This window comes from Fringilla coelebs (assembly GCF_963513975.1).
Source record: "Fringilla coelebs genome assembly, chromosome: 5".
NCBI classification, from domain to species: domain Eukaryota; kingdom Metazoa; phylum Chordata; class Aves; order Passeriformes; family Fringillidae; genus Fringilla; species Fringilla coelebs.
In genome coordinates, this window is record NC_140033.1 from 52,833,420 (window position 1) to 52,846,231 (window position 12,812).

General features: G+C 38.4%; 1 protein-coding gene across 2 annotated transcripts in view; it reads right to left on the reverse strand.

Annotated features, from left to right (window-relative positions):
* Nucleotides 1-2,103: 2,103 nt before the first annotated feature.
* Nucleotides 2,104-12,812, reverse strand: part of RIC8B (RIC8 guanine nucleotide exchange factor B) — a 32,046-nt gene continuing 21,337 nt past the window's right edge. For both annotated transcript variants that reach the window (XM_084206306.1, XM_084206307.1), the window contains 4 exons: nt 11,422-11,566; nt 11,126-11,270; nt 9,244-9,363; nt 2,104-3,110 (listed from right to left, as the gene is read on the reverse strand). In XM_084206306.1, the coding sequence (XP_084062432.1) occupies nt 2,999-3,110; nt 9,244-9,363; nt 11,126-11,270; nt 11,422-11,566 (522 nt within the window). In that variant the 3' untranslated portion in view covers nt 2,104-2,998. The remainder of the gene's footprint in view (nt 3,111-9,243; nt 9,364-11,125; nt 11,271-11,421; nt 11,567-12,812) is intronic.

A 12,812-nucleotide genomic window follows, 5' to 3' on the forward strand; every position in this document is an offset into this window, starting at 1 on the left:
GTACTTGGAAAAACTCAAGATATAGGCTAAAAAAATCACACACAATACAGCAATGTTGGACACTCAAAACATCAAAGCTAATGTGGTTTTCCTCTTTGGCAAATTTATTCAAAGTTCTGGTAATTATATCACAGCATTTTTAACAGATTGTAAACGACCCTTTTTCCTGAAAACCACTTTTGGGGCACATGAAATTTCAATTAGCATTTGGGAATACCTGCCAGGAAGTTTTCACAAACATCTAAACAAATATGGATTATTTTACAAAAGAACAAAGTATTCTGACAAATTGCAGCAATTTCCCATAATCTTTTGTTTCATAACTCTAATGGGAAACAAAGGGAAGCAAAGCTTCCAAATAATTGATGAGCTTTAATGAGAACTGTGTTGCTTTGGACTATTGATGCCAAAGTAAAGACTGAAAAACAAGATCTTGGGTTTGGGACTGACTGTGGAAGACTTTTTGGGAGCGAAAGGTACGTGTCCTCAAAACCCAGTGGGTAACACCTTTATGGTCACCACTAGAATGAGACATGTCACTTAGAAATACTTCCCAACACTGCTCAGTTTGCCAGTTTAAGCAAGACTCAGCTGCCCAAGCCTCCAGTTTTGGAGGTTCAACTTTGAAAATAAAGTAAGGAGCAATATTTCACAGTACATAAAAAATTCCAGGAAGCTCCTTTTTTTTAACCTCAATTTCCTCCAGACCCTCATCCCACAGAAATCCTACCACATGCTCCATTACTCTGAAAACACCAGCAAGCACAAAAGGAAGCAGAGGCATTGCTGATTTGAAGGACCTTGATCCCAGCGTATTCCCAGATCTCCAGCCAGTGCTAAGGCTGGACCTATGTTACATTGCAAAGATAAGCCAAAGCCAAAGCAGCAGCCTTTTTACAAACTATCCCCTTGGAACAAGAGCTACTCTTGCACTAGTGCAAGTTGTTCATTCATCTACCTTTATCTGCACTACAGGAAACCCAGCTATGACAGCCACTCTTGAGCTGGAGGATTCAGGCCCATGCTTGGTCTTCACTTTTTTCTTTTTAATTGAAGCAGTATCCATGTCTGTAGAACTTTCTACTAGCACCTGTTTTCCAAGATAAACCAAACAGAACTATTTATTGCAAATGTTGTCGCTGTGTGGCAAATGACAGGAGGCAGAGCACAAGAGTCTCATGCTATACTGCTTGTAACAAGGTCCCTGGAGCCGTTATTGTTTTATTAAACTCTTTAGCCAGCTAATTGTAGGAGCGTATTCTACAGCTTGTAAAGCAGCAATTGAGATTTTGCTCTTTTTCATGCTCTGTACTTAGTGCTCAATGGCAAGAAGCCCATGACTGAAATAACTCCCTCCCCAGCCCCAGCTGACACAAGACAGTTCCTTATTTACAGGGCCAGGGGAGTTCTGCTCCTCGGAGAGGGATCACAAATTCTTTGCACCTGTAGGGCACACAATACTTACCTGTGCTGGGCTCAGAGTAGTCAGTGCATGATGCTAAACCCAGAATTACATTTTTGAGACCCAGCTTAGATGCAGCCAAGCACATTTCTTGCTCTTGAACAATTGGTCCCTTCCACTTTCGGAGTCATAAAGAAGAGATATGACATATTACATATGTACCAAGAAAAACATTGCTGTGTCTGGGCAGTGTCCTTTGGAAACACAAACTGAACCACTGAGAGGACAGCAGTGCATTATTTTTTCTTTTCACTTCTCTTGGAAGACTAAGATCATCTGTAGAAGCTCCTCACCTAAGCAACCACTGCACATTTTCATACCAAATCCCCCTTTACAGGGTCTTTGAACACTAACTTCCTCAGTTCAGAGAACCAGTGTCAAGTCATAGGAAACAAAGACAAACTGGAGAACCAACACCAACCTCTGAAACATTCCCAGTGAATGGCATGTTTAAGCTGCACAAAATACCGGATTCAAAACTAGGGCATGGATTATTCTTTATGTAATTAATGCTGGGAGAAAAACAGAAAGAAACCGAGCAGGCAAAGAGGCAACAACAGCAGTGCAGCATGCCTAAAACTTTAATCTTTGTTTTTAAAGAGTACAGAATTGAAAATGATGCTTTTTTCTCCTTTCCACCCTCCCAATCTCTATTCCATTGCTTTCTAAGTTCTCTCTAAGAGGAAATATTTCTTTGTTGATTAGTTTGACTTCCCTTCAAGTGGGGCATAGCAGTTAATCTCCAAAAGTAGGCCCCAATTCAGTGAAACACTGGCACATGCACTCTAGTCCCCTCCCATTCATGGCATCACTTAAGTGCAATTCTTGAACGCCATTTTCAATAGGGATGTTTTTACTCAACCAAAGAGGGGAGGAGGAGGTATATTCGTGTGGTCTTAACCAGGGAGGGAGCAAAGACATAAAAAATCCATCATCGTTTCCCAATTTAAAGGCAGTTTCAGAAGCAGTCTGTCACTGACACATTGTTAAAATCTTATGCAGCAGCTTAACTAGAGAAGTTTGTAGCAGTAAGAAACCCCAGGGCACTTCAAAAACGGGACCTTTGAAATCACTGCTCAATACCAGCTAAAGCAGCCTCACAAGGTCAATCAGACTTCTAAGTCTAAACACCCTCTGCTCCTAATGTCATTAAGTAAACACACTTCATTAATACAATTACATAAAGAGGAAGACTGGCAAGACAATACAAAAGGTTATCAAGAATGGGAAAACCTACAGAGTTCAGAAAACAGGATTCTGGAAAACGAAAGTGGACTTTATTTTACACTGTAGGCTTTCACTTTTTATCCTTTTGAAACACATTTAATTTTAAATTAATAAAGATCATAAACTAATTAATTGATATGTTCTCTAAACAGACATAATAAAAATTCAGACATTACAGCACAGGACCCATCATTTAAATATGCCAATAATAGAACAGTTAAAATTATGCTGGCTAATGTGAGGATAAAAGATGTGGCTCTAAGGAGAAGTGTGGATTAGAGGAGAATTGAGAATAAAGCAGGCAATGCCTTAGTCTGAATCTGAGCTCTCTTGCTTGCTGGTATGGTACTGGCTGACTGCTTCCTCCAAAGGAGCCATTGTCCCATCCGGCCGCACTCCCATTGGCTTTATGAGCTCATCTCTGTGAGGGATTGAAAGAAAGAATCCATATTAGCATGTGCACACATATCAATTCCCATGTGTATAATACAGTCACATACAGTATATGCTTTGGTACATAATGAGCCTCTAAAAGGAAGTTATTCCTGCTAAAGCCCTCTGTTTTGAAGAAAAAGGCACAAAAAACCTTCCCAAATCGGTGGGAGGGGAAGAGCAGGACAGATAAAGACTTCATTCATGTAGGCCAAACCTACTTAGCCAATTAAAGACACCATGAAAAGTCAGTGCCTAATAGGCTTAAGACAAGGAGCAGGTTCACTGTTTTGGATACACAAACTAGCTTTTCTTCTCAGAGTTCTCCTACAGCCAGTTCTTCCTAAAATTTCACCTGCCATTCTGGCTAATATATGCCCAAGCAATTAAAACAATGATTTTATACATATTAATCTTGTTGAAGGAAATAAATCAGTTAAGAGAACAGACTCTGCCTATACCACTACTAGGGGTGTGTTAAGGACTTGCTGATTCATTTAAAAATAGCTGACTGATTCTAATACTATTGCTTTTGTTTGTGGCAGTTTAATTACAGGATTTACAGCCATTTTAATCTCTTCAAAGCTCCAAAGGCCGCTCAGCGGTTAATCCAATTATATCTACTCCAAAAGCTACAGCCTCATCTAAGAGATGATTAATTATTGATTAAGCCAATCAAAAAGTATTAGCAAAGATTTATTTAATCCTTACTTTTTATCACCTCATTTATATGTAGATTATGGCAAAAGCTGTAAGGGCAAAGATAACATTTTGATTTTATGCTGAAAAAAAAGGGAAAATACGTCTAAATATTCAGGAGTCACCTTAAATAAAGGAGCAGAGGTTTGATGTTAATTTACCCCTTGGTTGAAAGGCAACCCAGTAAAACTGTCAACTTAACATACATCTACCACCCTCCCAAGCCACGGACAATAAAACTGCATTGCTTGGTGGGGAAGCAAAGCCATCTCACCAGCTCTCTGCATGGTCTGTACTACTACCTTGGTTGAAAAAAGGACAATTCCTTGAACACAGCTGGCAATCAATCCAACCTTGATGCACTCACAGGATCAGCAAGAAAGGCAATATCTGAGACACGTGGCTTGCATATGCCAGACACTGTACAGTCAAGATGCAGTTAAATCACATCTCAAAAAGAGACCAGCAAAATAAATGCAGCTGTTTGTGCAGATGTGATAATCAGATAAAGGATACAGAATTTGTTCAGGAAAAAGGAAAGAGAAACACATGAAAACAAGGTCCCATGGTCCCCTTATGTGGGGACCTCCTTCTCCTCCCAACAATTCTTAGGACTCTAAATACTGTCAAGAAGTTCTGTCTCATTATTTGTCAATTATAAAGGCAAAGCTCTTTCTCTGAGGCTTCTCTTTTCCAGCCTCCCTTTCACATCCTGCTTTAGGCTTTAACCATGGGAGCCAGGCTGAGCTCACACTGCACGGAGTAACAAGGATGCTTATCAAGTACCTTTCTGTTCCTGCCTGAGCTTCCTGCTTTGCAAGTCCCTGAGCAGGATGGGATAGGGCTGGTAGGGGTTTGCTGTTCTCTGCATCAGGAGGCTGAATTCCACTCATCCTTTCTCAGCACTTCCATAAGTGCTACTCAGTAAAATTGAAATGTGTGAAGACAGAAATATGCCAAGCCACCAAAGGAAGAAGGAGGAGAAACAAGGATCAGCCTATTTTGTTTCTAACCACAATCTAGACCTCAACAGTGCTTTGACACCCTGGGATACCTGAGGATGTGCTCATTGTCCACAGAGAGAGAGAGACAAGGCGGGAAAGGAAGTGCCAGGAACTGACAGGCAGAGTCTCAGAAAACAGGTCACTGTCCAGAAACTGGATGTTTATAGCCCATCCATAGGGCAGAACACTGCTGGCCTCAGCCCAGTAGATGGCAGTGGGAATTCTTCCATATCTATGAAGTTCCATACAAGCACACAATGTGTGTATTTATACATGTTTGAACATCCTTAGGTGACCTTCCACATACTCAAACGCATCTTGTAACACTCATTTTTCTAATGCAAATAAAGCATTCTAGTCAAGTGTACTTAGGAACACATCATAATTAAACAGTTGGTAAAATGCACTCTCTTCTTCCACTTGCAGATCTCCCAAGTCCCTTCAAATACATCCATGCAAGTTCAGCCTTCCTGCTTGCCATTCAGCTTGATAACGACTCAGCAATCATTGCCTTGTTTCGAAGGGTGACTCTCTCCTGCCCGCTGTCTGTGCTGCAGGGCAGCACTGCCACACAGATTTAATGATGGTGTCTCTAATCAAACAGCCATCATGTAAACACCAGCTTGCCCCTTTGATAAAACAGCATCTTGGGGACCTATTCACCTCCTTATAATTGAGTGCCACATAATAGTTCCGATCCTTTCAGGGAACATTATTTTGTTCTATGATTAAAAAGGGGAAGAAAAAAACAAACTCGATGTACCATTGCCTTCTTCATTGATCCTATGATTAATTTTGTGTTTTTAATGAGTATGGTACCTTATTTAGACAGGTTCTCTTACTCGTTTTGTTGACTTCTGTTCAATGTACAACAAAACCCAAGCTGTGGTAATTGGAGACATTTTATCAGCAAAAGGATTCCTGCTATTAATACAAGGTTGGCTTGGAAAAAGCATCCTGACATTCTAAATTAGTCAATTAATATACAATTCTACGTACCGTTTACAATAGAAAAAATGTTAGCATTTTTTCCAGACATTTTAATTAACACAGAGTATCTCCAATAATCTATTATATGGACAGAATATCACACAACACTGACTTAAGGTGGCTAACTAGATGTTCTGCAAAAGAAAAATGGAAGGCTGAGTTAAATCCTTGAAGATCTGGGGACTTCTTCAAAGCTCAAAGATGTGCATCATGTGCAGAGGACACTGATTTACAGTCATCAAACAGTTCTTAAAGAAACAACAAGACACTACTGCAGACAAAACCCACAAGTTACATCAGGGCCAAGTTCAGGCATCCAGGATCATCCTAAGTAGTATATACATCTCCCAAGAAATGCAGTAATCGAGACTTCTCATGTTCATTTATACTTATAATTTGTATATATTTTATGATTTTAAAAAAGTAATCTCAGTCAAATTTGATCAAAATACTCATTTCTATAAAAGCCTTTGCAGAATCCGACTCTATGTTAAAATACTGGCATGGGGAAATGGGTTCATAATGATATTCAGCTTTCCTACAGGTATTTTGAGAAATCAAAACTGGGTGATTAATTTTAATTTAGCCTTGTTGATGGTCGATTACCTCATGAACAGGCCCAAACACCAATAACCTAAAAGAGTAGAAAAGCTTGGGAAATATGACCTGAAATGACCAAAAGCATCAATCAGTTTTACATGATCTCAGAAAGCTTCTCTTTGTCAGTGCCAATGATGAAAATAAAAATAAACCTGAAAAGTGAAAATCCACTGGCATACTACAGAACTAGGAAAAACATGTCTCTTTGTACTTATAGCTTCAATAAACCTTTAGAAAGGGTGCAGTGCAAACATTCAGCAACCATTAATGAAGGCTATAATTTCCCAATGAAGTAGTACTGCCCAGAAAATTTGTTTTCTGAGTTCTCATACTCAGCCAGTCAAAGTCAAATCTGAAGTGCCCCAGTGACAAACTGGCCTGATTATTATCATCAGTCAGGGAAGGAAGTTGACAAGTTTGTCAGTCCTTCAACTTTTCTTTTTTTTCATACTTTTCTTCAATAAAAGTGTGGCAGCTCTTTAAAGCTTAGCTTCCACTGCTGGGACAATACCAGTGAATCAGTAAACCTGTTTTGCTGTACATCACAGAAGTTTACTCTAAGCTCCTGTTCAGGTTACAATAAATTATATAAACTTGCTCAAAAGGAGAAGTTGTTTGCTTCTGTTCCAACTTCCTCCCCTCTGCAAAGCACTGCATCAAACTGAACTCGTTCATGGCACATTCCCCTCCTATGATGATGAGAGAAAAGCAGAAGCAGGAAATCTGCCACGAGCTCTCTGTCTCAAAGGAAGACTCAAACCCCAGAATCAACCAATAACTCCAACCAAGCAACCTCTGCTTTGCATCTGTAGGGTGCAAACCAAGGGTAAGAATGCATTCCATGTAGATTTAAGCCTGCAAACTCCCAGCACTCCTCAAGCTGGCAGCAGCACAAGTGTCCTATTCCAAAACCATGGAGGGACTCCCACTACTATCAGTATGGTATTAACTCCTTCTGGTACACAAGACTGGCAACTTCCCATGTTGTTTAACATCGGCAGGGCCCACAATTGCACTCAATTATATTCATGAAAAACATCCCACACCCTCCCCATTCCAAGTCTTACTTTCTTTTTCTTCCTGCCAGCATTTCCTCCTCCCCTGTTTTTAGTAAAACAAGAAGTGTGGGAAGAATAGTGAAATGATTTAATTGATGTTATCACAGCACCTAAAGGGGTCACATCAACAACACTGTCCCACAATAACCACAATATAAAACAAGCAAACAAAAACCCTACCACAGAGTGCTAGCCCTGAAGAAGTGTAAGTGCTATAAAAGAAATTACAGGTGGATGTAAGGGGCACAGGAGGCTCAAGGTGACTGCAATGCTGCTGGCCAAGAGGATAAGTGGTGACACAGGGCAGCAGCTGCTCAGCCGTTGTCAGCCTGCGGCCGGCACTGCAGCAGGTGCCTCCAACCCTCCAAACTGAAAGGGCTCTTGTGTCACAGTAACCATTGGGAGTTTTTGTGTAACTGCTGCAGCCACAGCAACTGCCTTCAGTCTCCGCTTGTCTGCAGCCTCAATATTACTTTCAAGAACGTTTTAGACATTTAGTCATTTTATTGCAGTACCCTTGATGCTCAGCATCTTAATTCTCTAGCTTAACATAGCAATGATTCAATTAAGATTACATGTGCATTGCATTTTCTTCTCTTTCCTAAGAAGACTATGACATGGTACGGTTGCCTTCCCTACAAATAATGTGAAAAAATATCCAATTACTTCATTGACAGTCTCAGATCAGTTGTTCTAAGCTCCTTCCCTGCTTTAAATCCTGCCTGTAATTCAGTTTTTGACAGGTAGTGGAAAATCCAGATTCCCTGTATCTTTTGCTATACTTCTAATCCTTAAAAGAGATGTTAAAACTTGTTTTGCTGAATTTCTCTCAATAGGTCTTGTTAATTGACCATCTATAGACTCTTACAAAACAAGCACATTTCTAGCTGATGAGTTTTTCCCACATTTGAAGAAGGGATGCCCTTAAATATTTACCTCCTACAGCTCAGTTCATGGCAAATTAGTATCACATAAGTGTTTCTCAAGAATGTAACTTGACTTATGAATTAAAAAAAAATACAAGCAATTACTCCAATATGGCTTGAAGTATTGGAAAAAAGCCTCAGTAAATTCTAGGCATGTTGAGCCAAAGAGAAAAAAAGCTAGAGATAACAGCACAGGTCTGTGTTCTTTTGTATATAGAAAGTTATGAAGATCAACTCTCTGTATCAATACTGTAACACCATTATGTCACACTAAGTACCCATTTCTTTCATGGCATTAACTTTGTCACATAAAACAAATTACAAAGGCTGATTTGTAATCCAGTCCACACTTAACCTAATCAATCCACAGTAAGTCTTAACTGTAATTCCCCTTTTAATTGCTCCCTTATACAATTTATTGTTTCTGACAATAACTATTTTCACACTGTATTTGCTCTTCATATAAGCAGCAGGCATAAGCAGTTACAATGAGATGCTGCTCATTAATTTGGGAAAAATAACCATGCTTGCCTTGGGTATGTTTTAAAGTATGTTTCCCATACTTTAAAAGAAGAAATTCTCTTCATTACCATCAGCCTATCTATTCAGGAGGCAGGTCCCCTGACCACCAGATCTTCCCAATTCTGTCCAATCCTCTCCAAAAGAGATTTCCTCTGAAGTCCTGCAACATATCACTCTTTCCTTTGAAGTGCTAAACATTTTTTCTGCATTTAAAGTGGTCCTAATTCTACAAAGAAGTTGATTCTAGCACTATTTTGAAGCACTAGGCCTTAGTAAAGAGCTAGGATACAAGCTGCCTCTGAAAAGCAGCTATAATACAATACCTGGAAAGTTTATCAAACATGTTGACAAGCTTCATAGCTTCATATTCTTTTTGTTCTTCTGTCATTTCATCCATTGGATTGGGCATTGGTTCTTCTAAGTGACCAGTGATAAGGTTAATGCTGGAGGTGAAAAAACAACCCAGTTTACATTTCTGCAGAAATAGGTACATTTTCTATCTTCTTAATAGCAGGAAACAGGAAGAAATCACAGAAACCATCAAGACTAAAACTGTCTGAAGTGCACACAAAAGGTTTTGTTATAAATAGACAAAGTTCGTATTTATACCGTATTTTCTCATAAATCATGACTGAATCTTTGTGTGGATTCACTGTATTAATGTCTTGTCAGTTTTCAAAAATGCACAGGCTGGTAGTTCTTGTTGCTGGAACTCAGAGAGGAACAGTCTGAAACCAGGAGAATGATGATGGTAACAATGACAATGTCATTAGTACTAATGACATTACTATGTCTGAAACTAATTCTGTACAGGCTTGATTTTAAAAATATAGACAGGTTCCAGTTAATTTTCCACTAAATTAGTTAAGTGTTGCCCTTCCATGATGATGATTTTTTGCTCAAACCAGATTAAGCTACTTTGAGCATTTACAAAGCCAGTTTTATTTTCACTGTTAACACAAATGAACAGTGATACAGAAATGGTAACAAAAGCAGAGAAGTAGTTTTAAAGAAAACTTTCAGGGCACATTATCCTTTCAAACATTTTAATCACAGATATTTAATAGCAATACAGAAAATCAGATGCATAAATCAACTGACAGATATCTTGAATGTTTCATATAAGTGTTAGCTTTTAACTAAATGGATGTTATAGCTTTACTTATATGCATATAAGTGAATGTCAGGCTTTTGAAAGAAGAGCAGAGAGGAAACAGCAAGAAAAAAAAAGTGCAGAAATAAAAAGAAACCTCCTGGTTTAGAGTGAATTTCTTAGCATAGAAGCAACGTAACTCCTAAATCTCATACATTTAATCCTGTCCTTTGTTCATGTACCTTAATAGGAATCTTTCAATAAACCACAAGCACCCACCATACACCTAATCATGTCTGTGTAATTCAAGGAAAACAGAGTAAAACAGAAGAATAATGCTAACACTTCAGATGTCCACTGTCAACAATTTCAGAACATCTTTAAAATGGCACCAAATCCTAGACATAACATGACAAACTAAAACCTATAGCACCCAGTCATTTAAACTAATAAAAATAAACTAAGCTTCTACATGGTCACTGAGTTCTTCAAACAAATATATTGGATTCCTGCTGCATGACTTCTATACAAGTTATTTTGCTCCTCCCACATTTACCTATGTGACCTACTTGGTTTTTCAGGAAAATTTTAGTACCAGGCACTCTGAAACTCAGTCAAAACCAAAACTAAACCTACTGGTTTCCTCCTTTTTAACAAAGTTTTGGCTAAAATCTTTAGCCATATCTGACACCATTACTTTCTCCATTACAGAGATATACCCCACAAACTATAGTTAGCAGCTTGGCAAACTTCATGTGAGTTCCTCAAAAATCTGGTACTAAACCCATCCTTGCTAAGTTTGCTACTAAATTCTTCTCCTATCACTTCCTTAAAAATCTCTTTTCACACTTGAATTTTAAGTAGTTATTCAGATATTAAATGATTCTCGTTGTAACTTTTTTCTCCCCTGCAACCATATCTGACTACATGATGGTCACTATTAGAGGCTGGTTTCTCAATAATTAGACCATAAAACCAGCAGAAGACAGGAATTAATATAAGCACATATCATTCCAAAACTGGCCTCTCTGAAAAAGGTAAAAAACCCCCAAAATCACGTCAAAAGAATCCAAAATGCAACAGGATATGTGAAATTGAAAACAATACCATACTTTGGCTTTGCAGATTTGTATTCTTCTGTGTCTGTATCCTCATCATCTGAGTACCAATGATCTCCTCTTCCTCCTGCTAGCAGGCCCCTGGCTGCCAGCAATCCTGCTGCGTTACCATAGCCTGTGTATTTCAACAAGCTATCAACTGCAAAGAGGACACAGAAAATTATTCAGCTGTACTCTGCTACAAAACAAACCCCACCAGAATACTACACAAATTGGGAGTTACAGCAGAGGTAAATATACCAATTACAGCAAGACCTTACACAAAAGGGAGAAGAAAAAGTAATTTTTACCTCTCTCTTTACAAAGAACAAAAAGAAATTCTGCTGCAATTTGCTTTACTCCAAGGTCAACATGTGTCATAAGGCGCACGAGTTTGTTCCTCACTGTTGTGCCAACTTCAGGACGGTTTGACACATCTCTTAATGGGGGCAGTACCTGGCAGCACACAAGAAAGGGAAGAACAGCATAAAATGCATGAAAATATCTTGCAAAACCAGTATCTGCAAAAACAAATGTAGTCAACAGAACAAAAAACCACTCTGTCCTTCAAAAAAAAAAGGCAATAAAATCAGACAACTATGCCCACATGCATTAATAGTGACTCTTGCTTCTTATTATATTTCAGTTTTCTGGTCTGTCATTTTGGGCAGAAAAATACTGTCTCAAATGTAGACTTTAAAAATGCAATTATTAGAAGTTTATGAGCACAAATGGGTGTCCCAGGAGAGCTGGCCAACAGGAAGCCATCACCTCATGTTCTGTTTCTTCTGTTTTCCTCATGTATCTTCTAAAAGTATTAGAAATACCAGTTTAAGGAAGCTTACACTCTTAAAATGCTCTGTAGTTTATACAGAACAATGATGTGCTTAATGAAAAAGGAGGAAAATAAGTACATTGCAAGTTCTACTACTAAATTTCAAAAATGGGCTCTACATAGAGAGGAAACATACTTCAACCACAAAACACTTTTAAAAGCTCAAGCTAAATTTCAGAAATATTTTGGAGAAATCACTATTTAACATTTCCTCAAATACACTATTTTCTCATTAGAGATCATTAATATTGTTAACTTCAACCCTCAAGAAAGGCAGGTAGTGCATGAATGATGCAAACTATCTTGTGCCTCCTTGTGTGGATGCCTTCAGACTCAAAATCTATGCACATTTTTTCACATTCAAAGGATATATTATATGAGCTGCAAACAAATCTGGGCCATAATATGAAATATTTAATGATCTGAAGACTAATAAGAATTACGGATCTTCAATATTTTATTAAGGAATAAAACCAGTGTGTCACTATAATAAGAAATTGCAAGTCCTTTGTTTTCTAGGTGTCTAATATAAAGGGTCATGTCCTGTGCAAAATTACAGCACAATTATGGAAATTGGACTCACTGGGAACTGATCCTTACATTAATGCTACAGTGTTGACTTCTTTGGATAAAACAAACCCTCTCTTTTTCAAACCAAGTATTCAAACAATTAGCAAAATCATTTTACTTTGTCCCTGCTTACTCCCCCCAATGGGGATAGTACCATGACTGCCATTTCCCAGTGTGTTGTAAGAATGAATTAATGTTTTTAGAGTACTCTACTACTAATGCAGTGATGAGTGCCATAGGACAGTCCATGAGGAAATCAATCATCCTGTCTTCAGATCACAATTTGAATAGCAGACA